The sequence below is a fragment of the Alexandromys fortis genome, unplaced genomic scaffold (genome assembly GCF_014885135.2).
Source record: "Alexandromys fortis isolate MF-2015 unplaced genomic scaffold, M_Fortis_MF-2015_v1.1 scaffold_64, whole genome shotgun sequence".
In the NCBI taxonomy this organism is placed as follows: domain Eukaryota; kingdom Metazoa; phylum Chordata; class Mammalia; order Rodentia; family Cricetidae; genus Alexandromys; species Alexandromys fortis.
Genome location: NW_026067976.1, coordinates 1,589,888 through 1,615,857, shown reverse-complemented (window position 1 = coordinate 1,615,857; position 25,970 = coordinate 1,589,888). Strand labels below are relative to the sequence as shown.

General features: G+C 39.5%; 1 protein-coding gene across 7 annotated transcripts in view; it reads left to right on the top strand.

The window, feature by feature from the left end:
* Positions 1–25,970, top strand: part of Focad (focadhesin) — a 1,203,139-nt gene that overhangs the window by 1,089,739 nt on the left and 87,430 nt on the right. For all 7 annotated transcript variants that reach the window (XR_007594464.1, XR_007594465.1, XR_007594463.1 and 4 more), the window contains 2 exons: positions 5,612–5,797; positions 12,506–12,627. Coding sequence is in view for 4 of the 7 variants with exons in the window: in XM_050157367.1 (XP_050013324.1) it covers positions 5,612–5,797; positions 12,506–12,627 (308 nt within the window). In the remaining 3 variants the exon portion in view is untranslated. The remainder of the gene's footprint in view (positions 1–5,611; positions 5,798–12,505; positions 12,628–25,970) is intronic.

Here is a 25,970-nt window from a genome sequence, read left to right as displayed (position 1 = left end):
TCAACAGATTGATATATGACACTCCCACATCACTTCCCCTTTTTCTGTTTAAACAAAAAAAAAAAGGCTTTAACTTAACATCCAAAGCTCTAGAAATGACAGAGACATCTCGCTGCCTGGACAGTCACCCAAAGTTCCTCTGTACCGTTGGGGCATCCATCTTCGGCCTACAGGCCCATAGTTTCCAGCAGACATTTCCACAAAGCAGGAAATTTCAAAGGCAGTCACTATCTGCTTGTCCTGAAGAATGTCTTGCAGACTCTTTCATGAATCAGGAACCCCGAAAGATCATCTCACCTTTAGGCAAGTTCAGCAGTCCTCTCTCTGCGGGTTCTCTGTGTCCAGTTTATGCAATAGTCCAGGCAAGAGCAGTTTCTTGCCCAAATGGCTATCAAACTCCATAAGGATCCTCTTCGATGCCCATCTTCCTCTTGAAGTAGATTGGTGCTGCCAGGAGCAGAGTGTCTCATTGTCATGAAAAGTCCTAAGTTATTAAAACATTTAAAATGCCATATTCTATAATCTTTGAAAAATATGAAGAATGCCTATCTAAAATATATCTATGCACATCTAGAAAATCTTAACTAACATGACTACAAACTTAACTATTATTAATGATTATTCATTAACAACCTATATACATTACAAAATTAACCTTAAATTTAAATCACTAAAGCAAAATCCATATCAATGTAAATTATTCATACCTATATCATCTCCCCCTTTAAATGTAAAAGAACATTTATAAACAATATTTGGGAACATGGGCGCAGTTTTTTCTCTCCAAACTGCTTCCTGCTGAATGGGGGCGTCGTTAATTAGGTCTTTCATGGTATAACCTGTGTGCTAGTTTCATCTCAGTTGGCAGTTGAGCGAAGCAATTTTCTGAAGGTATTCACAGCAACCGTTCAGGAGGGCGTGGTCCATCATACCATATCGGAATAGAAGAAATGAACAGGGTCTCATCCTCTGTGAAAACAAAATAAGAAACTCCTTTCCAAAGTATCATGTCCTTAGATCCAAATTTCAAAGTCAAGGCATCAAAATCTCTACGATGGATTAGTTCAGCAGCATTTATAAACAAATATCTTTTAGCATCTGTTGCTCCTTCCTCAGCATTCAAACAATTCAAAGAGAGCATAATAGTATACAGTATCAAGATTCTCTGTGTATTTTCCATCTTTGTACGCTTTATTTTAACCTCTATTTCGTTTATTTTTACTTTTATTTTATATTCTCTGTATCTCTTTGACCTGGAATAACTCTGTAGACCAGGCTCTCCTTGAACTCTCAGAGATCCGCCTGTCTCTGCCTCACAGGCATTGGGATTAAAGGTGTTTGCTACTACACCTTGAACTCACAGAGATCTCTGTTTGTCTCTGCCTTCTAGGCACTGGGATTGAAGGCGTGTGCTACCACACCTTGAAGTCACAGAGGCCAATCTCCCTTTGCCTCCCAAGCATTGGGATTAAAGGCGTGTATTACCACACACAACTTCTCTTTTTCTTGCTTATTTTTACTTTTAAGAACTTTTAACTTTTAGCTTGCATATATTTTTAACACACTGTAAATCATTTAAAAATTTTCTTTGTCTTTGAATCTCTTTACTGTATATCTCTCTTTTTCTGACCACACGAGCCTTTAAATTACTGAGCAATAGGAGTAGGATTAAAGCGTCCTCTTCTGCTTTCCTGGTCTCCGCGGGAACAGTGGTTCTGTAAGTCTATTCCTCCATTAAAGCTGTCTATATTTTGACAATCTGTCTGCATTCGCTTACGCCATTACACCTGTCCATCCCTGCTTTTTTTCAGGAGAGCCAGCTGAGTACTGGAGCTGAGTCAAAGATACCATGTTTTCATTTCTTTTCTTCTTTACAGCAAGCCACCAATACTTGTTCACTGTTATTTCTTTCTTTTTTTTTTTTTTTGGTTTTTCGAGACAGGGTTTCTCTGTGGTTTTTGGAGCCTGTCCTGGAACTAGCTCTGTAGACCAGGCTGGTCTCGAACTCACAGAGATCCGCCTGCCTCTGCCTCCCGAGTGCTGGGATTAAAGGAATGCGCCACCATCGCCCGGCTCACTGTTATTTCTTCTCCGCACTTCCTACCTCCTAGTTCTCCGGGAGCCTTGAGTCTCTCCAGGGCTCACAGGAGTTGGAAACCCTTATTATACAACACTTCTCCCGTGTCCTAAAACCGCCATGGACAATAGTTTATTTGGACTATTAAAATGATATTGCACCCTTTGCTGATTCCTGCAGTCCTGTATTCATCAGAAGGGTGCAGGTGCCCGGGAAGAAGGAAAACATTGCTACTGAGCAGCTCTTTTGAACAGTGGTATCTCTGTGCTGGTGTCTGTACTTGCTGGTTACAGTACTATATCAACTGTGATTGTTTGAGGAAATCTACTAATTGGAGTCAACTTGATCATGGAGGTATTAACTATGTCTGGAAAACCATGACCATAGACAGTGTGTCACATTATCCTGTGCTCACTGGCTCCGATTAATGTAGTACTGACAGAGAAGGGCATAGGTTGCACCGTAGGAACAGAGACTAGAAGCATACTGGGTGTGGATTGCTTGATGCTCACTAGTCACTGATGGCAGTAAAGCCATTGCTCTGAAAAGAGGGGGATCATGGCCTATTTCTCTTGTTGGTTATTTCTTCTCCTCCTCCTCTTCATCTTAACACACATTTTTCTTTTAAAGTTTTACCTGTATGGGTGCTGTGCCTACATGTATGTAAGTGCATTATGTGTGTGCCCAGCACCTATGGAGGACAGAAAGGCTATCAGATCTCCTGGAATTGGAGTTAAACACAGTTGTGAGCTGCCCTGTTGGTGCTGAGAATTGAACTCTGGTCTCATGCTAGAGCAGTATTCATTCTTAACCACCAAGCAATCTTTCCAGAAAAATCTTTTCAGATTTTTAAAGTTCTAGTTTAAATCTATTTGTACTGTAGTCCTATATGGATTTTTCCAGATACTACAAGTTTGGGAACTTTAGGAGTTAGATTTTTTTTTATTCAGCATAGTGTATTTAAGGTCCTTAACCTAGCTCCTTGTATTAATTTTATATTTTTTTCCATTGGATGATTTTTCATTAGCCATAACTGCAGTGTTAACTTCTCACCTTGTTGTCCTGTGGATTTTCTTCTTTGCAAATTCTCACCTGGTTATATATAACAAAGAGGCCAAGGCCAAAGCATCAGAGAGTGGAGAGAATGCTAGTTGCTGGTTTACTAACTTGGAGATGTGTTCTCCATAGTTGCTTCATTCACGCCCCTGCATCCGCACCTCACTTCTCTGTGATGGAGTTGAGAGGTTTTTATTGAGCACAGATCTTGACAAGAAGACTTTCCGTTGCTAGAGCAGTGCACTTGCAAGCCTATCTATCCTTCCTTCTCTTTTGACATGTGCCCTTTTGTCAGAACACAGTTCTTTCTGAATTATCCTCTCTTACCAAAGTGCTCCTATCTGCACAATCACGTGACACATTTTGTAAAGTCCGTTCTCAGATTGAGCTTGCAGCAGTTGTACCTGTAGCACAGTGTTCAGGAACTGGAGCACATAGCCTGTGGTTACATATTGTTCACTTGTTTAGATTCATCAAGGTCATGACAGGACACGGGGTTCATTCTCAGTGGAATAATTGAAAAAAGTTTAATAAAGTAATTCTCTCTAAGTATGTTTTCAAAGTTAATGGAATTCATTAGACATGGTGGATGAATCCTCTGAGAATAGCTAAGGTACTCGGGCCTGTGACGGAGGGAGAGAGACGTTGATGTCACAGATAGAGCTGCCTAAGGGGAGACAGCCCTCTAAACAAGGGTGCAAGCAGCCTGTAGTAACCTGTTGGACAGTGTCTAGGGAATAAGCTCCCTGGCTTCACTGCATTTTCACCCTTTGATCTCTCGCCAGTGCCTTTCAGTGACTGAAACATTGAGCAGCCTGTTGATGCATTTCCCACATCTTTGTTTGGAGGCTACAGAGCAGTGTAGAGGGTAGAGGGTAGGTGTAGAGGAGTCATAGAAACTGTCCCAACAGATGTTCTCATCTATGTGTGTGTATGTATGTGTGTACCTATCTGTGTATGAGTGTGAATGTGTCTAGACCAGAGATGGGCATGGGGTGTCTTCTTCAATTGCTGTTCTCCATACTTCTTGAAGAAGAGTCTTTTGGTTGTACATGAGTGTTGCCATTGGGTAGACTGTCCAGCTTGCAGGTTGCAGGGATTCTTTGTCTTTGACTGGGGATGGTGTGTGTATGCTGCCTTACTTGGCTTTCTTGTACAGGTGCTGGGAATCGAACTCAGGTCCTCATGCTCTGCCACATATGTTACTGACTGGGCTACCTCCACAGTCCCTCTCTTCGCTTTGTATGGATCAGTTTGGTTACATCCAGGAGATGATATGGATAGAAGGACACCTAATAGGATGTTCTAGGGGGTGTTCACTGCTTTAAATCATGGTCATTTAAAGGGCACCTTGAGGTTGAAATATTCCTAATGAAATTTGGATGTGACTGGGTGGACCCCTGCCCTTCTGTTCTGTTGGAGGAGCATTCAGTACTTTCTCTTTTTGTTTTTTGTGTGTGTGTTTTTTTCCCCCACTGTGATTTATCTAGCTTTAATGCTTTGTTTTTGTTTCTGTATTGGGCAGCCTCTAGTGGCCCTTATGGAAATGGCACTCAGCCCTGAACCCATAAGTCTTACCTTACCGGTTTTTTTGTTTGACATCTTGTTGTCTTCTGATCCTACATTTTATGTTGCTGAGTAGTACATACAGTATCAAATAGCAGAGAGCACAAGCTTCATTAGCAGTGCAGATAAAGAAGTAAGAAATGGATTTTTCAGTTTTTAATACTTGTACTAACATTGCTACAGAAAGGTGCTTGGTTCAGAAAGATGTCTCTGAAAGCATCCAAAGGAGAAGCATGACTCTTTCTGTGAAAATCTGGTATACTCCAGGTAGACAGCAAGCAAGTCTCACATGCCCCTACAACACAGCAGGCCTATAATTCTGAAGAACCGAAAGGCTATTTGGAAAGATATCTTTAACTTGGCAAGAAGGGAGCACGGCAGAAATGAGGTCAGGGTGAGAGCCCTGACGCTTCCTTGCTTGTGATCAAAATCTGTACAGTATTGTTTTAAATGTACAGTCAAAGCTATTGGATGGCGTTAGGAAAGGAAAGGAGAATCTCAGCTTCTGCCTGGACGATTCTGCAGGAGTGATCATTAGGAAGAAGAAACTAAGGATGTAACTTTATTAGCATATTAGAGAAAGGACAAAGATGATAACGAGGCAATGTTTCATAAGGATGGTCGTGAAAGGATGGACTCTGAGGGTGGAGCCACAGAACCAATGAGTTAAATGTAAGAAGTGACAGTAAAGCTTACTGTAAGAGTGAATTCTAAGTTCTGATGCCTTAACTGTGCCGTGCTTTGTTTTAATCTGAGGAAGTTTAAGAAAGAGGTGATAATTGGTAGTTTACTTTTCACTCTGCAAAGTTCAGCCTGAAATATAGCTAGGTGCCCATATTAATTAATTAATTAATTCTCTGCTTTTGGGATGCCACATTTATTTGGGTTTTGAATTCTTTTTATTCTTTTTAGCCTTGGAAGAATTCTTTACATCCCTTGTGAAACAGGAGATGGTGAATATGCCCCGCGGAATATATCACTCGGCATTGAAAGGAGGCATCCGATCAGACCAAGGGAAGACAGTAGCAGGAATCCCCAATTTTATACTGAAGATGTATGAAACAAACAAGCAACCAGGACTGAAACCTGGGCTAGCAGGTAAGAAGACGACATGGTTTATAGCCTGATACTCTTACTTCCACATGGAATTGTCATAGGTCACATGGTAAGACATTGCTGCAGCTGCTGCTACTGATGTTTACACACAGCTGGAAAAGTTACAACAAATAACCAAGCTGGAGTAGGATTTTGAAAACTATAGAAGCAAAGACTGTATTTAGTCTTTTTTCCAGTAAAGAGGGAAAAAAAAGAAAGAAAATGAAAAAAAATAAATAAAAAGGCTTCCAATTCCAGAATGGGGGAACTATTTTAGAATTTTTCCCCCCTTTTGGAGTATATTCACAATTCTGGCTATGGACTAGATATATGGGAGCTGGCTCAGGCAGAGGTCAGGTCTGTTGGTGGAAAGAGCAACCAATGGCCAACAAATGTATGGAAGAAATTTTAATATCCTTAGCCATCAGGGAACTACAAATCATGACTCCTTTGAGATTCCCAGCTCAGCCCAGTCAGAATAACCATTATCAAGAAAATAAACAAGAAATGCAGATAAAGAAAGAGAGAACAAGGCATGCTCATACACTGTTGTTGGAACTATAAATTAATTTAGCCACTATGGAAGTCAGTCCAGATGTTTCCAAGAAGATGAGAACCATAATGATCTCCCTGTACCACTTGTTGGTTTTACCCAAAGTAATCAAAGTTAGCATATAATATAATATACTTACACCTTTGTGTTTATTATGACACTGCTCATAAATCAGACTGTGACCATCAATAGATGAATGATTAATTTAAAATAACCTGTAGTTTACATACATATGGATTTTATGCCACCATAAAGAGAAGCAAAATTGTGCCGTTTGCAGGAATACTATGTGTCACCATACTAAGTGAGTGACACAAGTCAGATTCAGAAGACTGTACTGCACATTTGTAATTTGTCAAGTAAGATATGAAAGTAGGTGAGACCTTGGGCAGAGCAAGGGTGCTAAGAGGAGGTAGGAGCCAAGAGGTGATGCTGGTGTAAATATGGTCAAAACGCATGATGTACATGCCCAGAAATAGCACAGTGGAGCTAAATATTTTATGCAGTGAATACACCGATAAAGATAGTTTAGAAATTAACTGGAACTGTGCAATAGTGAGGACGAACCAGCTTGTAAAATGTAGCTACAGTGTCTTTCTGTTGACTGCTTGATTGATTTTGTGTTTGCGTGTATGTATGAGCAGTGTCGTATGTGTGTGGAGATGTACATTGTGCTTGGACGTGTGTGTGTGTGTGCATGCGTGTGTGTGCGCGTGCATGTGTAAGAAGAGGGCGCAGCATGACCTTATATATCACTTTCTACCTTATTCCTTTTAGACAGAGTTTTTCACTGAACCTAGAGCTATGCTAGTAGCTAGCAAATCCCAGGAATCCTCATGTTTCCATCCCCACAGGATTACAGTATAGGTACACATGTCACCACAATTGTCTGTGTGTGTGTGTGTGTGTGTGTGTGTGTGTGTGTGTATCTGCCTGCTTGTCTTGATAAAACACCATGACCAAACAAACTTTGGGAGTTAAGGTTTATTTCCCCTTACAGTTTATAGTCCATCACTGAGAGAAATGAGGGCAGGAACTCAAGACAGGAAGCAGGAGGCAGGAGCTGAATTACTGACTTGCTTCCCCTGTCTTGTCCGGTCTGCTTTTTTTTTTTTTTTATTAAAAATTTCTGCCTCCTCCCCGCCTCCATCTCCCATTTCCCTCCCCTCCCCCTCCCTCTCCAGCCCAAAGAGCAGTCAGGATTCCCTGCCCTGTGGGAAGTCCAAGGTCCTTCCCCCTCCATCCAGGTCTAGGAAGGTGAGCACCCAAACAGCCTAGGCTCCCACAAAGCCATTACATGCAGTAGGATCAAAACCCAGTGCCATTGTTCTTGGCTTCTCAGCAGCCCTCATTGTCCGCCATGTTCAGAGAGTCCGGTTTTATCCCATGCTTTTTTAGACCCAGTCCAGCCCGGTCTGCTTTCTTATAAGAGCCATGACCACCAGCCCAGGGATTGCACTGCCCTCAGTGGTCTGGATCCTCCTGCATCAACCATTCATATTAAGAAAATGCCCCCCAGGCTTTGCTGTCGGTCACTCTGACGTAGACATTCTCTCAATCAAGTTTCTCCTCCCAAGTAATTCTAGCTATTACAGAAATGTATACTTTCAATATACTTATTAGAAACAAGGAAGGAAACCAAACTTTTTAAAATAGCTTGGAAAAGAATAGCAAATCAAGTAAATATTATAAAAATATGAGATGAAAGCCATAAGAATACTTGCCATGCGAAGGTTTAACAAAATCAATAACTACAGAAGGCTGAGAATGCCTATATGAGTAACAGCAAAGGTAATGCTGCTTCGGATCCTACCCCGTTCAGAAAGATAAATACTACAAAGAAATTTTAGCCAAGCCGGGCGGTGGTGGCGCACGCCTTTAATCCCAGCACTTGGGAGGCAGAGGCAGGCGGATCTCTGTGAGTTCGAGGCTAACCTGGTCTACAAGAGCTAGTTCCAGGACAGGCTCCAAAACCACAGAGAAACCCTGTCTCGAAAAACCAAAAAAAAAAAAAAAAAGAAAGAAAGAAAGAAAGAAAGAAATTTTAGCCAATAGTCTTCAAAATTTAAGTGAGCTACAGAAGTTCTTCAAAAGATAAAACTGATAAGAGAAGAGCTTATATGAACAATTTGATATTGACTGAAGAAATTCATCCTCTAACCTAATCATCTTCCTACTGGCGGCTTCTTAATGAATTCTTCTAATGTTTGTCAAGAAAAGGAAATAGTACTAGATTTATACAGACTGTAGCAAGAACACAGAGAAAATGAATTCTTCTTCTTAGGACCAGCATATATTCACACCAGCACATGACCATGACTTTACAAGACAGGAACATTATATACCTCCCTTTTCTGTGAACACAGCTGAAAAGATGGGGTGAGAAGGAGGTTATTTAAGCAATGCATGTAAAGGGTAAGACATGGTTAATTCAAAGATTCAAAGCCAAGATAATTCGTTGCTTTAATTTACAAAGGAAGGTTAGTCCTTAAGTAGAGTCAAATGTGCAGAGAAAAAAAAGATCTGAAAAGTTTAGCACATGGTTGTTAAACCAAAAAGACTTTATTAAAAATTATGTATATATGGAAACTTGGTTTGCTCTGATAAGGAATAACCACAAATGCATATCCGCAGTTAATCCTGAAATATTGAGACTTTGCTGTCTAATAGTGGAAAAATGTATGAACACTGTTATTACCACTCCTACTCAGTATTGTATGAGAGGTCATAGCTAATGCTGTCAGCCAAGGAAAAGAAATAAAATTTACAAGGATTAAAGAAATGAAACATTCATTACTTGCAGAGGACATGATTATATTCATAGACAATCTAAAATAATTCATGGTAATTATTAGGATTAATAGTTGAATTCTATTCATCAGTTTTATATATATAGAGATAGATATATACATACACACACAAAAGTGAATATATAAACTCGGTTCTATATTTTATATGTTATAATGAATAGAAAATGGAATTTAAAACTGTAATGGCATCATAAATATTGTATATCTAAAACAAATCTCTAGCCTGTATGTTCATAGCTACAAAATAATATTGAAAAAACAATAAATGTACTGATATGTGATACTTATGGGCTAGAAAGCTGCATATTGTAAAATCTAAGTTCTCTTCAAATTAATATATAGGCCTAAGTAAATCATATTACCTTGGATGTTTTTGACAATTGACAGCTTTATTCCAAAAATTGTGTGGAAATATAAAAACACTGAATAACTAGGGCAGTTCTGAAGAATAGCAGCAACAATGTAGGAAGACATACATTACCCGATGTCACGACCAATTATAAACCAACAATAATTAGTAATGGGGTGTTAGTGCAATGATAGACAGGCTGACCCAAAGAAGCATGCACACATGGCCAATTTGTCCCTAGATTTATAGCAGTGATGTAGAGAAAAGCCATGATCTCTGTAATAAAAAGACCTATGTGTTTATTTCTACTTAATTTGTGTATGTCTGTGGTGTGTGTGGTCCATGTATCCGTGTGTGTCAGGGGTATACATACATGTCCTTACATGCGAAGGGAAGTGTTTTCCTTGGTCCTCAACCTTATCTGAGCGAGGGCCTCTCATTCCCCCTGCAGCTTTTGGTTCATCCACACTGGTTGGCCCAATGAGCTCTAGAGACCCACCTGTCTCTGTGTACCCAGTGCCTGGGCTTCAAATGCATGCCACCATACTCTGCTGTTATGTCAATACTGGGCACTGAGCTCAAGGCCTCACATTTGGGTGGTAAGCACACAGTGCTGACTGAGCTTCCCAGATCTTAAAGCTCTAGTTTAAAAAGAATGAGAAGTACGTTGAAGACATTCATGGTACACACATCTGATAGAGGACACATGGAAAATGTATAAAGGACTTTCACAAAGTAATAGAAATTGTTTAATAGCAAAACTGGAAATCATTTGAGTTGACAGTTCAAAAGGGGGGTATTCTACTGTCTGTCATATATTTTCCACATTAACCGTTGCTTACTGCAGCATGAAGTTTCTCCGATGAATGATGGACTCAGTTCTAATTAATGAGTATAGCACAAGTAGTTAGCAGGTCGTTTGACAGCATTATCTTTTAGCAAAACATAGTAGTAGGTTCCCCTTGGGACCTGTGACTTTCCTAGCTATGCTTTTGGATAGATTATTGACAGTTACGGGTATGGGGAGGCGTGTTATTTTCTTCAGCAGTGTAGCCACTTGCTCTAGGAATAATCTACCCACACTTGGGCAAGGAACATGTCATTAAATTACTTGCAATAAACATGTAAATTAACATGAATTACATGTTAAAGAAAGATAGAACCTGGAAACAACCTAGATACTCCTCAACTGAAGAGTGGATAAAGAAAATATAGTACATTTATACAATGGAGTACTGCTCAGCAATAAAAAACAATGACATCTTGAAATTTGCAGGCAGATTGATGGACCTAGAAAGAAACATCCTGAGTACGGTAACCCAGGCACAGAAAGACAAATATAGTATGTACTCACTCATACGTAGATATTAGACATAAAGCAAAGGATAACCAGCCTACAATCCACAACCACAGAGATGACAGGAAACAAGGAGAACCCTAAGAGGGACATAAATGGATCCCCCTAGGAAGGGGAAGTAGACAAGGTCTCCTTAGTACATTGGTAGCATGGGGGAAGGTTAGAGTGTGGTAGTGGAGTGTGAGGAAGGGAGAAAGGAAGCAAGGAGGAGAACTTGATGGATCGGGAAGGTTGAGTTGAGGGAAGGACAGAGAGGGAGAGCAAGGAAAGAGATACCTTGACAGAGGGAGCCATTTTGGGGTTAGTGAGAAAGCAGGCACTAGGGAACTTGCCAGGAATCCACAGGATGATTCCAGCTAAGAATCTATAAGCAGTAGTGGAGATGGTACCTTAACTGCCCTTTCCCTGTAGTCAGATTGATGACTACCTTAATTGTCATCATAGAAGCTTCATCCAGTAATGGATGGAAGCAGATGCAGAGATCCACAACTAAGCACTGGGCCAAACTCCTAGAGTCCAGTCATAGAGAGGGAGGACCATGAGCAATGGGACCAAGACTATGAAGGGGAAACCTACAGAAACAGTTGACCCGAGCAAAGTGGGAGATAACTGATTATGGACTGACAGCTGGGGAGCCTGCATAAGACTGAACTAGGCCCTCTGATTGTGGGTGGCAGTTGTGTGGCTTGGGCAATTTGCGTGGCCTAACTAGCAATGGAACCAGTATTTATCTCTAGTGCATGAACTGGCTCTTTGGAGCCCATACCCTATGGAGGGACACCTTGCTCAGCCTAGATACAGTAGGGAGGGCCTTGGTTCTGCCTCAAGTGATGTGATAGACTTTGTTGACTCCCTTTGGGAGGCCTCACCCTCTCTGAGGAGTGGATGGGGGTAGGGTGGAGAGAAAGTAGGGGGAGGGGGAGAACAGGAAGGAGAGGGAATTGGTATGTGAAATAAGATTGTCTTAAAATGTTTCTAAAAATGCAATGGTCTGTATATTTTATGTCATTTTGGTTTGTAAGTATATCTTTTCATTGGCTTAGAATTACTAAGTTTTCATTCGTTTCCTGGGGTTGCTATAAGTTGTCTCTCAGGTACTTTACTGGTTCCCTTGGCTTTTGATTGATTTGGGGGGTTCTCAACTCAGTTAACCATAGTTACAAAGGCATGGAAAAGAGGGGCAACCAAAAGCCAGTTGATGCAGGTGTGAGGTCAGCTTGTTCATGTGAGTGCATAGACTAAGTAGGGGCCTTGTGTTATCAAAGGTTGACAGAGATTAATATGTGCACATACTTTTATTTAATGAAACTCATTGTAGAATAAAGTTCAATGGATAGTATCAATAGTTTGCAAAATATGAAATGAACAAAAAATTATAAATTTTCTTTTTTATAAATGTTTATAGTGATAAGTGTTACTTATACGTGTCTTGTAAATAAGTTATATATTAAAGGTTAATTTTTTGTGTCTTCTGTTTTCCCCTTCTTTTGACACCAATATTCAAAAATAGTAGTTTGTTCAACATTTTATGTTTTTATTTATAAGTTCTCTTTCCAAATTGGCTGAGAGTGGGACTCCTGAGAATATAATTCACATTTTTTGGTTATTTAAAATGCTTATTCTGATTTCTTTCTTTTGAAAGGTGGCATGTTGTTTTGCTATGATGTTGCCATGTATCAGAGTAAAGATGGCAAGCCACTGAATCGACTGATGGCCAGTAGAGGGCGAAGCTTCAAGCAGACTTCCCTGGCCCTTGTCCATGAAGTAGGTGCTGTTCTTTGTGCTTTACAGTTCCGCCATTCCCTTTATACACACGGGATTGCATTTGTTCATAAAGGTTTTCCTTTGCCACAGTTAATACGGGTTGCTTTTAATGATTTCCAAAATAGCCGACCAAATAGGCTATTAAGTCCAGTGTTTTTGCAAGAGACGGTTGAAACTTTCCTACTACCCAATGGAATTATTAAGGAATAGCCTCTAAGGATTTTGTTTGCTTACTTATTTCAGCAATGATTAACTTCATTGTTTAGATCGAATTTTAATGTATTTAAAGCAAAAGGACTGCCCATTTTTTCTCTTAAAAATTGTGTGTGTGTGTGTGTGTGTGTGTGTGTGTGTGTGTGTGTGTGTGTGAGAGAGAGAGAGAGAGAGAGAGAGAGAGAGAGAGAGATAGCATGCTTGTACATGCTGTAATGCCTGTGGGGGTCAGAGGACAGCTTGTAGGAAGTTTTCTTTTTCCACTACGGTTTCTAGGAATTGAAGTCAGGCGATCAGACTCAGAGACAGGTGCTTTTATCAGCTGAGCATCCTCCTGACCCTGTTTGGTTTTTATTTATCTCTTTAAGTGTGCATGCGCATCTTTGTGTCACACTTAGAAGTTACATGGTACCCTGTAGGAAGCAGGTTTTTTTCTTCTTGTAGGTTCTGGGAATTGTCGGGCTTGGCAGCAAGCATGTGCTTTTACCCAGGGAATCATTTTGCTGGCTCCTGCAAAGTATTTGAAGTCTTTTTTTGATAACAGTATGACAAGTCCCTTTATGTCCCGCCAGCCAGCTCCCAAATAGTGACATGGAGACTTCTTATTAATTATGAAACCTCTGCCTATAGCTTAGGTTTGTTCCTAATTAACTCTTATAACTTAAATTAACCTGTTGGAGGAAGGCCGCTTATTGGTACCTGTCTACTCAGCCCTGAAATAATCATACAGAAATCATATTATTTAAATCACTGCTTAGCCCATTAGCTCTAGCTTCTTATTGCCTAACTCTTACATATTAATTTAACCTATCTTCATTAATCTGTGCATCACTATGAGGTCGTGGCTTACCAGCAAAGTTTCAGCATGTCTGTCTCTGGCAGAGGCTCCATGGCTCCTTACTGACTCTGCCTCCTTTCTCCCAGCATTCAGTTTAGTTTTCCCCACCTACATCTATTTCCTGTGCAGGCCCACAGCAATCCTTTATTAACCAATGTTATTCAGAGCACATAGAGGGGAATCCCACATCATTAACCCATTTATATTAATCTACATTCCATCACCTGGTGTTATCTCTCTTCCATCTTGCAAGTCCTCTTTCCTCTCCATGTCTCCTGGTGTACCCTCCTTTGCTCTGTCTCAGGAACCCCGCCTAATCTCTTCCTGCCTAGGCCTAGCTATTGATCATTCAGCTCTTTATTAAACCAATCAGAAGGTGCTTTGGCAAAGACATATCTTCACAGTATAAACAAATATTCTGCAACATAACAGTGTCTCTCATTCAGTTAAAGAGAAAAGCCTGGGAGGGGTGATGTTTCTCTGGGGTAAAATGTTTAAACTCAGCAGAGGAAAACAGGTCATTTCTGTATCTACTATTCCCAGGCATCTCCTTAGTTAGCATGGAAAAGAAAGATACACTATCTTTACCATTTTAAGCTCTACATATAGGTATTTTCAGGACAAATCCAAGTTTAAACTCTTCATGAAAAGTAGATTTAAAAAGTTATTAGAACGGAATTTTTAAGAAGGTGTGGGCTAGTAGAAGCCATCTGTTAAATTTAGCTAATGTATCAGAAACTATGCAATATGCTCCACATATGAACAGAGAAAGTGTCTAGATTAAGATACTTGTATCTTGTGTTAGAGATGGCCTAGAAAGTCTCAGAGGGGTGAGAAAATGACAGTATTATTTGGGAGTCACTTAGAGGGCCTTCTGGACAGGATTTTGTGAAATCTAAGATGGGATTTTAGTTCATTTTCAGTTCACATGACCCAGTGTTTAGCTGTGTTTACTGTTGTTGTAAAGGACTGGAGTTTGGTTTCAAGCACGTACATTAGGCAACTCACAACTGTCTGTAACTACAGCTCCAGGGGATTCAGTATCCTCTTCCGGTCTCCATGCATTCCTCAATGCATATGTGCCCTCCCTCCCTCCCTCTCTCCCTCTCTTTCTCTCTCTCTCTCTCTCTCTCTCTCTCTCTCTCTCTCTCTCTCTCTCTCTCNCTCTCTCTCTCTCCCACACACACACACACACACACACACACACACACGAGAGAGAGAGAGAGAGAGAGAGAGAGAGAGAGAGAGAGAGAGAATAATGTGTTAGTTTTTTTTGTTTAACCAGAAACAGTGAGAGTCTTGAAGAGCTGACTGATAACAGTTGCACAATGGCAGCTTCTGGTCAGCTGTGCACCTCAACAGTTACTGTGTCGCTGTGCCTGCACATCTGCACACACATTGTATGTGCCCGCCATCAGGTGTTTCAGCTTACTGCTTGTTATATGGCTTTAGTAGACACAATACTTTGAATCCGGATTTTTCTTGTGCTAGCACCATACAGAGCAGAGCTCTCTCTCTCTCTCTCTCTCTCTCTCTCTCTCTCTCTCTCTCTCTCTCTCTCTCTCTCTCTCTCTCTCAGCTATGCAAGAGCAGCAAATGGAGCTCATGGAGCACCTCCCCACTGGGATAAGCTGCTGTATTCTGCAGTGTGCTACTGCGCGGCGGAGCTGTGATGCCTGGCAAGTTAGGTTAATTAAGTGCATTTTCAAGTTAGAAGATTTTCGGTTTTGAATGTTTTATTAGGATGTGACCTCAGAATCCTAAGCAGAGGAGCACAGTATATTCATTTATTTAATCTCCACATCCACATTCTGAGGTAGGTCCTGTTAATTTGTTCAAGATCATAAAGCAGCTAAGTGGAAGAGTCTGGAAATTGAACCCCGGAATTCAATTTCAGTTTGCAACTGTAGAGCTTAGCAACCATATCAAGTGAATTTTTAAACTTTCTTTATGAAGTCCACAGCGTTTACTTACTTTTGGCTTTTCTTTTGCATTTCTGATTGACCAGTACCACCACTCATAAAATTTTGAACCATTATTAAATAATATTTGGATTACTTGAATACAAGTTTAACAATACCTTGAGAATTTATATGGTGACTAACTCAGAGAGTTACCGAGTGAGTAAGGCCTAAGAGTCAGGTAGTGCACACAGCCTGGAAACACTGAGCAAAGAAATGCTTCATGCGTGCGTGCGTGAAGAAATGCTTGTTATTGTTATTTTTCTGCGATCCGTCTGGCATTTTTCTAGAAGATTCTTCAAACTGTGCTTTGGTTCCTACTGCTACTTTAATCTGTGTCTCTGGAAGCTCGGGGATCCTAGGAAGTCCTTTGTCCTGCGGATTTCATGTATTTGTCGGCTTACTGGTTGGTGGGCCTTTGGTTTGCTTCTGATTTTTGGTGATCATATTAACACCCATAATTCCTCACTGAATTGATCAGGTATCTTTGTGTGCACATCTGTTTTCATTTCCTTTAAGTAGAAAAATAGTCAGGAGTGAGACTGTTGGGGTATTTGGTAAGTGCAAAATTTGGTATATTTATAAGTTATAAAACTTTATATAAAACTAGTAGACTCTTTGGTGGCTGTCTGATTGTGGATGCCCCTGTAACATACAGGGGTTCTCCCGCCTCCCTATCAGTGACAGGGATGTTAGCTTTAAAGACAGTAGGTGGTTCATTTCTGTACCGGTGAGTGGTGCTCAGCATCTTTTTGTATATTCCTTTGTCGTCCTTGTTTTTTCCATGCTGTGTCTGCTTTTCATTAATTTTTTTTAACTGAGTATTTGTTTTCTAAAGAAAGAATTTTACACATTTTGGATATAAATATTATGTTAGAAATGGATTTTGAAAAAAAATTGCCTAGTTCTATCATTCCTTAAAATGGGTTCCTTTTGAAAATGGGATTTTTAATTTTTAAGACTCTTAATTGTCTTGTTTTTCTTTATATGGCTCTTTTTTGTCTGAAGCAAGATAACAAGAGTTTTCATTTTCTCTTCTGCTTAATTTAACTTTTATTCATTAATTTTTAAAGTAGAAGTATAATTTATATATCCTAAAACTCACCCATTTATATACATACTCAAAATATATGGTTAATTGGATGTTTTTTAAGGTTTGCTTATGTTGTAGCACACATTGGTTCTGTGTTGTTTTCATGGCAGAATAGTAGTTTCGTATGTAGGCGAGCCACATCTAGTGTATTTGTTAATCAGTTTGTAGATAGGCTATATGTTTTCATGTAGAAGTTTTACACTTTAAGGCATGCATCTTAGGCTGTGACCTATCAGAGTTTAATGCTGCATAAGGACTGGCTGTTGCTTTTGTAAATGCATTCTTCACTAATTACCCAAATACCTTCAGTCCCTCCCTCCCTCTCTTGAGTGTGTGCTTTCTATTTCTATTATCATAGTATATGTTATTTATCTATATTTTTATATTTTCACCCAAATTATATGCCTTAATCAATGTTACCTAGTAATAAGTCTCACAATAAAGTTGTATGACTTTTAATTCTAGGCACTTTGCTTTTCTATGTAAATATAACAACATTTGGGATGTCACATGCATGCCTGTCTGCTCTGGTGTAGAACATAAATCGTTCTATAGGCCAATTGGCAGGAAACTGAAATCTTAGAAACACTGAGGGTCTACTCTCAGGAACCATGTATATCTGCATTTAGTTAGGTTAACACCTTGTTTTCATTATAAGTCTTGTAGATGTTTTGTTAAATTTTGTACTTATTGCATAACCCTAAGTGTTTTGCAACTAGGATTCGTTCTGATTGACTTTCTGTTCATTGCTACTATGTAAACACAGTGATTTGCTTCTCTACCTTTACTATAGCTGAATAGTAAAGCCTGAGGTCCTATAGTCACACTTGCCTAGTACTCCTCATGTTGTATTGGCTCTTTTGCCTTGTTAAAGATTAGTTATTCATTTGTTTACTTACTATTTTCATGTGTGAGTGTGTGCATACCCACATGATATATGTACCATGTGTGTGCAGGAGCCGACAGTGGGTAGAAGAGAGGACCAGATCCCCTGGAACTGAGGTTACACTCTATTGTGAGCTACCATGTGAGAACAGGATCCCAGTGTTCTGCAAGAGCAGTTAGTGCTCTTAACTAATGAGTCATCACTCTCTCTCCTCCTCCTCCTCCTCCTCCTCCTCCTCCTCCTCCTTCTCCTCCTCCTTCGTCTTTTCCTTCTCCTTCTCCCTCTCCCTCTCCAGCCCCCCCTTCCCCGCCCCCCTTCCCCATTCCCCTCCTCCATCCCCCTCCCCTTCCCCTCCCTTCCTTCTCCTGCTCCTCCTTCTCTTCTTCCCCACCTTCTGCTCTTCTTCCTTCTCCCTCCTCCTCCTCTTCCTCTTCCTCCTCCTTCTCCCTCCTCCTTCTCTTCCTCTTCCTCCTCCTCCTCTTTTCACCGTATGAGGTTTAGAATCAGTTTGCTGGTATTTCTGAAGTAACATTCTAGGATTTGATTGGCATCCTGCTGGGTGAATCTTTCTATTCATGACGTAGAGTATCTCTCCATTTATCTGATTCATTGCTGATTTGTCATAGTTTATAGTTTTCCTGATGTTGATCTTGTAAATATTTAAATATTTTCATAGATTCATATCCACACATTTCATTTTGGGTGATATTACTGTGTTACTGAGTCTCAAATTTTAATATCAGTTTATTCACTGCAGATATGTAGGAAAGCAGTTGAGTTTTGTATACTCTAGCCTTGCTGAAGTAACTAATTCCCGGACTTTTTTGTATAGTTTGTTTAGATTTTATATGTAAATATTTATGTTGTTTGTGGCAGAAACAATTTCATTTCTTCATTTTCTTTAGTATATGTTACATTTTCTGTTTCTATCACATTGCATCAGTAAGGACTTCTGGTATGATGTTGAAAAGGACTCTGAGAATTGACATCTCTGCCTTGTTAGGATCTCAAAAAAAAAACAAACTCCTAGGTCTTTGCTATCATGTGTTCTCTGGGATCTGTTGACTGGGGTGTTATGTAGATTTTCTTTGTCAAGCATAGACTAAACCTTGGTTAAACTACCTGGAAGTTTTTGTTTTGAATCATGAGTAGATTTTGAGTTTCTCAAGTGCCCTTGTCTTCATCTGTTGATACAATGTGTGATTTCTGTACTGTACATTCTTAAATATTGATCCAGTTTCAATGGATAAATAACTCTAATTATGATGTGTTTTTTTTACATTGTCAGAATCAATTAGCTCATGCTTTTGACAAGTTTTATAATTATATTTATGGGAAATATTGTTCTGTGTATTTCTTGTTGACGTCTTTGCATAGTTTCACTCTGAGGGTAATGCTGATTTAGTGGAATGGGGAAAGTGTCAGCTTCTGTCTTCTAAAAGAGACATAGAGAATCTGAATGGCTGCTTCCTTAAATGTTAGTGGTAGTCAGCCGTGAGCACATCCGAGATATGTACTTCCATCGTGAAAGGTTAATAACTGTTTAAAATTTAAGTTTTCTTAAAAGGTATAGACCTATTCAGATAATGTGTTTTTCATGTGAACTTTGGAACATTGTGTTTTTCAGGGCATTGGTTTGTTTATCTTGATTATTACTCGGGACACGGAGTTGTGCACAGGGTTCTTTATTACCCTTCCCTTCTAATTTTCATAAGGGTTGGAGTTGTATCTTCTCTTTAATTTAAATACAACTAATTTTCTCTCTCTCTCTTGTTTTTTTTCTAGTTTCATTGACGGTAGGGTTCTTGATTTTTATTTAACCTTTTAAAGAACCAGCTTTTAGGGTGTTTTTTATGTCTAAATGTCACTTATGAGTGGGTATATATTATATTAGTCTTTCTGGGTCTGGGTCACCTCACTCAGGATGGTTTTTCCTAGTTCCATCCATTTGCCTGCAAATTTTAAGATGTCATTATTTTTAATACTGAGTATTTCTCCATTGTGTAAATGTACCACATTTTTAAAAATCCATTCTTCAGTTGAGGGGCATCTAGGTTGTTTCCAGGTTCTGGCTATTACGAATAATGCTGCTATGAATGTGGCTGAGCAAATGACCTTGTGGTATGATTGAGCATCCTTTGGTTATATGCCTAAGAGTGGTATTGCTGGGTCTTCAGGTAGATTAATTTCTAATTTTCTGAGAAATCACCATCCTGATTTCCAAAGTGACTGTACAATTTTGCACTCCCACCAGCAATGCAGAAGTGTTCCCTTTACCCCAGCATAAGTTGTCATCAGTGTTTTTGATCTTGGCCATTCTTACAGGTGTAAGATGATATCTCGGAGTTGTTTTGCTTTGCATTTCCCTGATGGCTAAGGATGTTGAGCATTTCCTTAAATGTCTTTCAGCCATTTGATATTCTTCTCTTGAGAGTTCTCTGTTTATGTCTGTACCCCATTTTTTTTTTTTTGGATAATTTGTTCTTTTGATGTCTAGTTTCTTGAGTTCTTTGTTTATTTTGGAGATCAGTCCTCTGTCAGACATGGGGTTGGTAAAGATCCTTTCCCGTGCTGTAGGCTGCTGTTTTGCTTGTTGATCGTGTGTTTCCGGCTAGGAAGGAGAAAAAGTCAAGTTCTCCTGAGTAAACTGGGGCAGGGGGTGAGGGTGGAAGTGAAAAGGGAGGAAAGAATAGGAGTAGGGAAAATGTATCGCCCAATTAAAAACAAAGTGTAAAAAAGAAAAAAAAAGCTTTTAGTTTTTGATTCCAGTGATTTCTCTTTTATGTAGATCAGGCTTGCTCTGAACTCGCAGAAATCCACCTGCTGCTGCCTAATCCTTATTATTTTATATTTAATTTGTGGTTTTGATTCATTCATTCATTCATTTTTTACATTCCTAAGGTGTAAGCTTAGATATTTGATTTAGGTCTTGCATCTTTTCCAACACATGCATGCATTGCACTAAATTTTCCTCTCATCATTGCTTTATTACATCCTACAAAATGTTATATGTTTGTTTTTTTCTTTCCTTCCTTGTTCTTTCTCTTTCTTTTTTTTTTTTTTTCAGACAAGGTTTCTCTGTATAGCCTGGCTGTACAGGCACTTCCATTGTACCATTCTAAACTAAGCTGGCCTTGAGCTCTGAAATTTTCCTGCCTCTGCCTCCTGAGTGTTGAGATTAAAGCTGTATGCCACCACTGCCTTGCTTTTTTATTTTTAATTTTTATTTGTCAAAATCTTGTAAAAAAAAGTTCTCTTCTGTTCATTTGTAATGTGTTAATAATGGAGATTTTCTAGTCATGTTTTGTTATTGATTGCTAGCTGGTTTCCACTGAGGTAGGGGGATGAATATCACGTGTTTTATATTCTTTCAAACTTAATTGTGTGTGCTTTATTGCCTAGAATGTGGTCTTTCCTGGTAAATCCATGTTAGATTTAAAAGGCTGTATAGCCAGCAGTTACTGGAAGAAATAACAGATGTCAGTTATGACGGGATGACTGGTGATACTGAGTTCCATTGTGTGCTTCCTCTTCTGTGCTTGCTGTGTGTTCCCACCTAGAATAGCGAGGCACTGAAGTTCCTACCCACAACAGTTGACTCTGCTCACTTTAGTGCTTTGTCATTTTTCAATGCTTTGTTAGTAGATACACTTAAAGAATTCTTATCTTTTGGGGGAATTCACCCTTTATTGTGATGTGATGTTCCCTTTATTCTTAGCATATTTCTTGTTGTGAAGCCTACCTTACCTGAAATCAACATATGCCCACCTAATTTATCAGTATTATTCTGGTATCTTCATCCCCACTCACTTTATGTGTGTCGATGTATTTAAAGTTGTATTCTTATAGAAGATATATAGCTGGGTCTTGGTTTTTGTTTGGCTTTCACCATTGTATTTTAATTAGTTCATATAGAACAGTGACTCAGAGTAATTATTAATATGGCTTAGTTAATATCTATTATGGTGTTGTACTTTTCTCTTTGTTTATTTATGTTCTTTACTTCCAATTTCGCTCTGTACTCTTGGAATTTTTATGTGATTCTATTTTCTCTCTTGTTAGCCTAACAGCTATGCTTTTTAATTTTACTCTTTCTTTCTGATTGCCTTAGAGTTGACAGTGGGCACTTCCGAGTGACGCGTTACCAGTTCTCATGTGGTATTAGTACCTTATAATTGTAAATAAGCCTAATCCCTGTCTCTGGAATATATTAGGTTTTAGTAAGAAATATCTCCTTTAGATTCATCTGTTGAACACTTATTCCCCTGGGAATGGCATTATGTAGGAAGGTTCTGAAAACTCTTAAGAGGTAGGACTGAGCTTGCAGCCACTCACAGGAGCTGTGGCCTTGAGGCCTTTACCTTGCCAAGGTGCTTCTTGTATCTTTTTCTGTTTCTTTTTTCCCTAAAGGTCAACAGACTTCCCTTCCATGTGGTCCTGCCACTCTAATGCTCTGTTTTTAATCTCTGCAGGAGACTGTTCTAGGGTAGGGGTCCTGGGAAGGGTTTATTTATTCTGCCCAGCTCTATAATATCGCATGTGGTGACCCCACCTTCCAAGGGACGGTATTGCCTTTCTGAGGGGTGATCCCCTTACTGGGTCATTTGACTAGCCCAACCTGAATGTTAGGTCTCTACCTAGACCCTGCAGATTTTATTCTCTTAATCAGGCCTTACTGTTGATCATTTTGTATATTGCATGTTTGGTAACCTTTTCTACAGAATGTAGACATTCTGTTGTTGTTTTCTCTTTGCTTTAAAGATTCAGTGGTCTCTTGATATATCCTCAAACTAGGATATTCTATCTTTATTTGAGGCAAGTTCTTTTAAACGCACTACAGGCTTTTTTCCATTTCTGTTGCAGCAGGTCCTTTGATTCTTGGAGTGTTTCCTTTTGGTTCTGCCTTAGGACTTTGTCCACTGTTCCTACGTGCTGTCTGCTGTGTCCATCACAGCCATCCTGCATTAATAACCTGTTTAAAATCCCCGGTCTGAGAATTCCAATAGTACTCACTGTTTGCCTCTAATTCCTGTTTCTGCTCCATTTATTGTAACCGATGTTTGCCTTTTAATGAGCTTTGTTCTTATCCTGATAGCTGGATATGATGTAAAAGGGATAAATAGACCTTTAATCATTTAGTGGTGAGTGGTAAGGGGATTGTGGTGATGTGGAATCATTCTTTAATTGTATAATTAGGTCTGTTTTTTTAATTGGTATGATTATAAGTTTCACACATGTTTTTCAATTCCTTCTACTGCCGTAAAGAAAGGTAGCCTAGAGCAGGCAGAATTTCTACATGGAAGGATTAAAAAGACTTTGGAGTTATATATCTCCTTCCCTCCATGTTAGTTAGGCTCTCATAACACCCTGTTAGGAGCCAGGCTTATTGGAATATGCTTGTAATCTCAGGACTTTGGAGGCTGGAGGAGGGGAATTGCAGGTTCACATGCGGTGCTTAGGCTACGTAGTAAGTCTCACAGTGTAACTTACTAACTCGGTTAAGTGATGCTTCTCTGATGGCGTATCTCAGAATGATCTGTTTCCCTTCCCGCATGTTATATGTGTCGGGTGATTTTTCCTTTGTTTTCACTGTGAAAATTTGGCCAACGTGTTCTAGGTAGAATATACAAAGGTGTATGGTGCTCTCATGAGTGAAGACTCTTATCCACCGATTGTCCAGCTCTTCTCTGACTAGGTCCAATCTGGGTTTTCCTCCCGGATTTCTCATTAGCATGTAGGTGTCTGCTTCCTGGTTACTGTTTCAGTAAGTTGTGATTCTCAGTGTTGGCGTGATTCTCTGTCCAGCTGTACTTTGCTCTCCTATGTATTTCCCTGGCAGGCCTCAGAGAGCTGGTGTGTGTATCAGTTTGGTAATTGTGCTTGTTAGGGTGAATAGTGAGTTGTAAGCCCCTTATGTACCAGACTGGAAGTGGTATTTTCGTATTTCTTGTGCTTTTCATATATAATACTGTATTAATACTTCTCGAGAACCATGTGTCAGCAAAACTAAGACTTTTCAATGCCACAGTGAGCTATTTATGTCAAGTCATCTCTGACAAATTACCCCTTATTTTCCTCCTTTTTAAAAAGTGACATTCCGGTATCTATTATACTTATTCAAGAATTACAGATCCACATCTGATTCAGTTCCATGTGACCTACCATCTCCTTAGATTTGGGTAAAACCTAAAGTGCTTTTTTTTTTTTTTTAAATCTTTTGAACTGGGTTCTATCAGTAGTCCCACCCCGCCCTGATGGATACCTCCAGCCCTTTGGGCAGTGATTTTCTCCTTCCAGGAGAAAGCTGAGGGTGAGCGACAGTTTTCGTCCCTGGAGTTTGCTGGCACTCTCATCATCTTTTGGCATTTCCTGCTTTGACTTGACATTCTCATCTAAACTGGGCAACGGTGGCTTATCCCGGGATGAGAATGGCAGTCACATCTAATTGCTTTCTTCCTTCTTGGCGATACAGATGTTCCTGACCCTGACAGTGCCACCCAGCCGTGTTTATGCTTACCATTAAGTAATGATTTTAGAGAAACTTTATTCATCCTTACTGGAAATATGTACTCTGAAATAAATCATTGTTTATACATTTTTAAACCTCCTTAAATGACCACTGTTTGATTTTTTTTGTGCACTAGAAATTAACTTTGCTTCTCCTAATTCTTTCATTTTTCCTCCAAGCTGTCCCAAGTTAGATAATACGTAGCCAGTTGTTTGAAATATAAGAAGTGCAGCCTCACCTTTTCCTTCAATGGCTCCTTTGTCTTAGAAATATGTCTTTAAAGATAGTGTTCACATTTATGCAGTGTGAACAACTAGATGAAATTGTGAGTAATAGTGGGGAGAAATTATATCTGTGCCTCTTACAGATTCTCCCTAGCAAATACTGTGAAAAGTACGGTGTGCCGTGCTTTAGATACTCCATAATTACCATGTGGATGTGAGTTGTTATGGTAACTGGGTTTCCCCTTCTATTAAATAACAGAGTAAATGGTTGCTTGAGATGCGATTGAATTGTCAGCTTTCAGGCTAATGTTATCCTGATGGGAAACAGGGTGGAGAGACAATGATGGGGGAAGAGGTGCTGGGGGGAGCGGGGTGGGGGGTGGGGGATATTGAATGTTGGGAACGACTTACAAAGAAATGAGGGCTTTGCACTTGAAGTAGGTATCGTCTTAACTCCTCTCTCTTCACTGTTTCTCAGTGGATAGAGATGGCAGAAAGTTACTTTGTGGCAACAGGGTTACTAATGACAGAAAGTTGAAGCCTCTAATCATGATTATGAACAGTGGTGCAATGAGTATCTTCTATGGTCTCTAACATGAAGTGGAAATGCTTTTTCTTCTGGGAATGTAGGGAGAATGAGTGTTAGGGTTGGTATTCCTTTGTATCGCATGTAGCAGCTGAAGTCAAATACCTTTATTCGTCTCCATTGTTGTGTTTGGTGTAGTGACGTTAACTAATATAAAATGCTTGCATTATATTTGTTATTAATAGTTAAAGGTTTTGCAGAAAAAAAAGTTCTGGGTTAATGCAGCAGAGGTAGCACCGTTTGTGAGTGATGGGTTAGCGAGGAATGATTTGAGGGTACTCAAGGACGGACAGGTGGTGCATAGTCACCTGGGAGTAACTTGCATTTCAGAAATTGGCTTGATTGTTGAGTCAGGAAGACCTCTAAGTTTCAAACCTTGATAACAGGGATGTTGATAGATTGTATTGACAAAGACAGGAAAGATAAATGAGAGTGAGTTATGAATGATAAACCAGCCAGCTGAGTGTAAGAAGTAGTTGAGGGTGAGAGTCTGAAAAACTTGTTCTAAAAACCATGGTTTTAAACTACTTCTGATTTTTTTAATTAAAAATAATTTAACTGATACATTAAAATATAAAAAATTATGCATATTGTTATTCATATTTATGAGTACCCTGTAATGTGTTAATAGATGCAAACTATATTTTTATTGAGCTTTAACTTGATATAGATTTCCCCCATGTTAGTGTATACTATGTGCATTTTGGCAGGTATACATACTTCTGTAAGCAGCATCACTCAAGATGAGAATTAGCCTAGCATCCTAAAAAGGGCCTTCTTACTCGTCATAATCAAATCTGTCACCTTCACCTAACTATTGTTTCCTTTTCTGTCTTCATCTAATTAGAATTAGAGCTTACAGTGCACAAGGGACCAACTACAGTGACCAAGAGCTGACTCCAAGTCCCAGCAATTTTCATCTTGATTTTCTGACTCAGATGTTTAACATGGTATCAGAAGTGGGGTGACAAATGGCGTAGCTGAGTGGGAGCCATTACTCTACAGCTTCAGGGACACAGTGCTTTCAGAGTTCT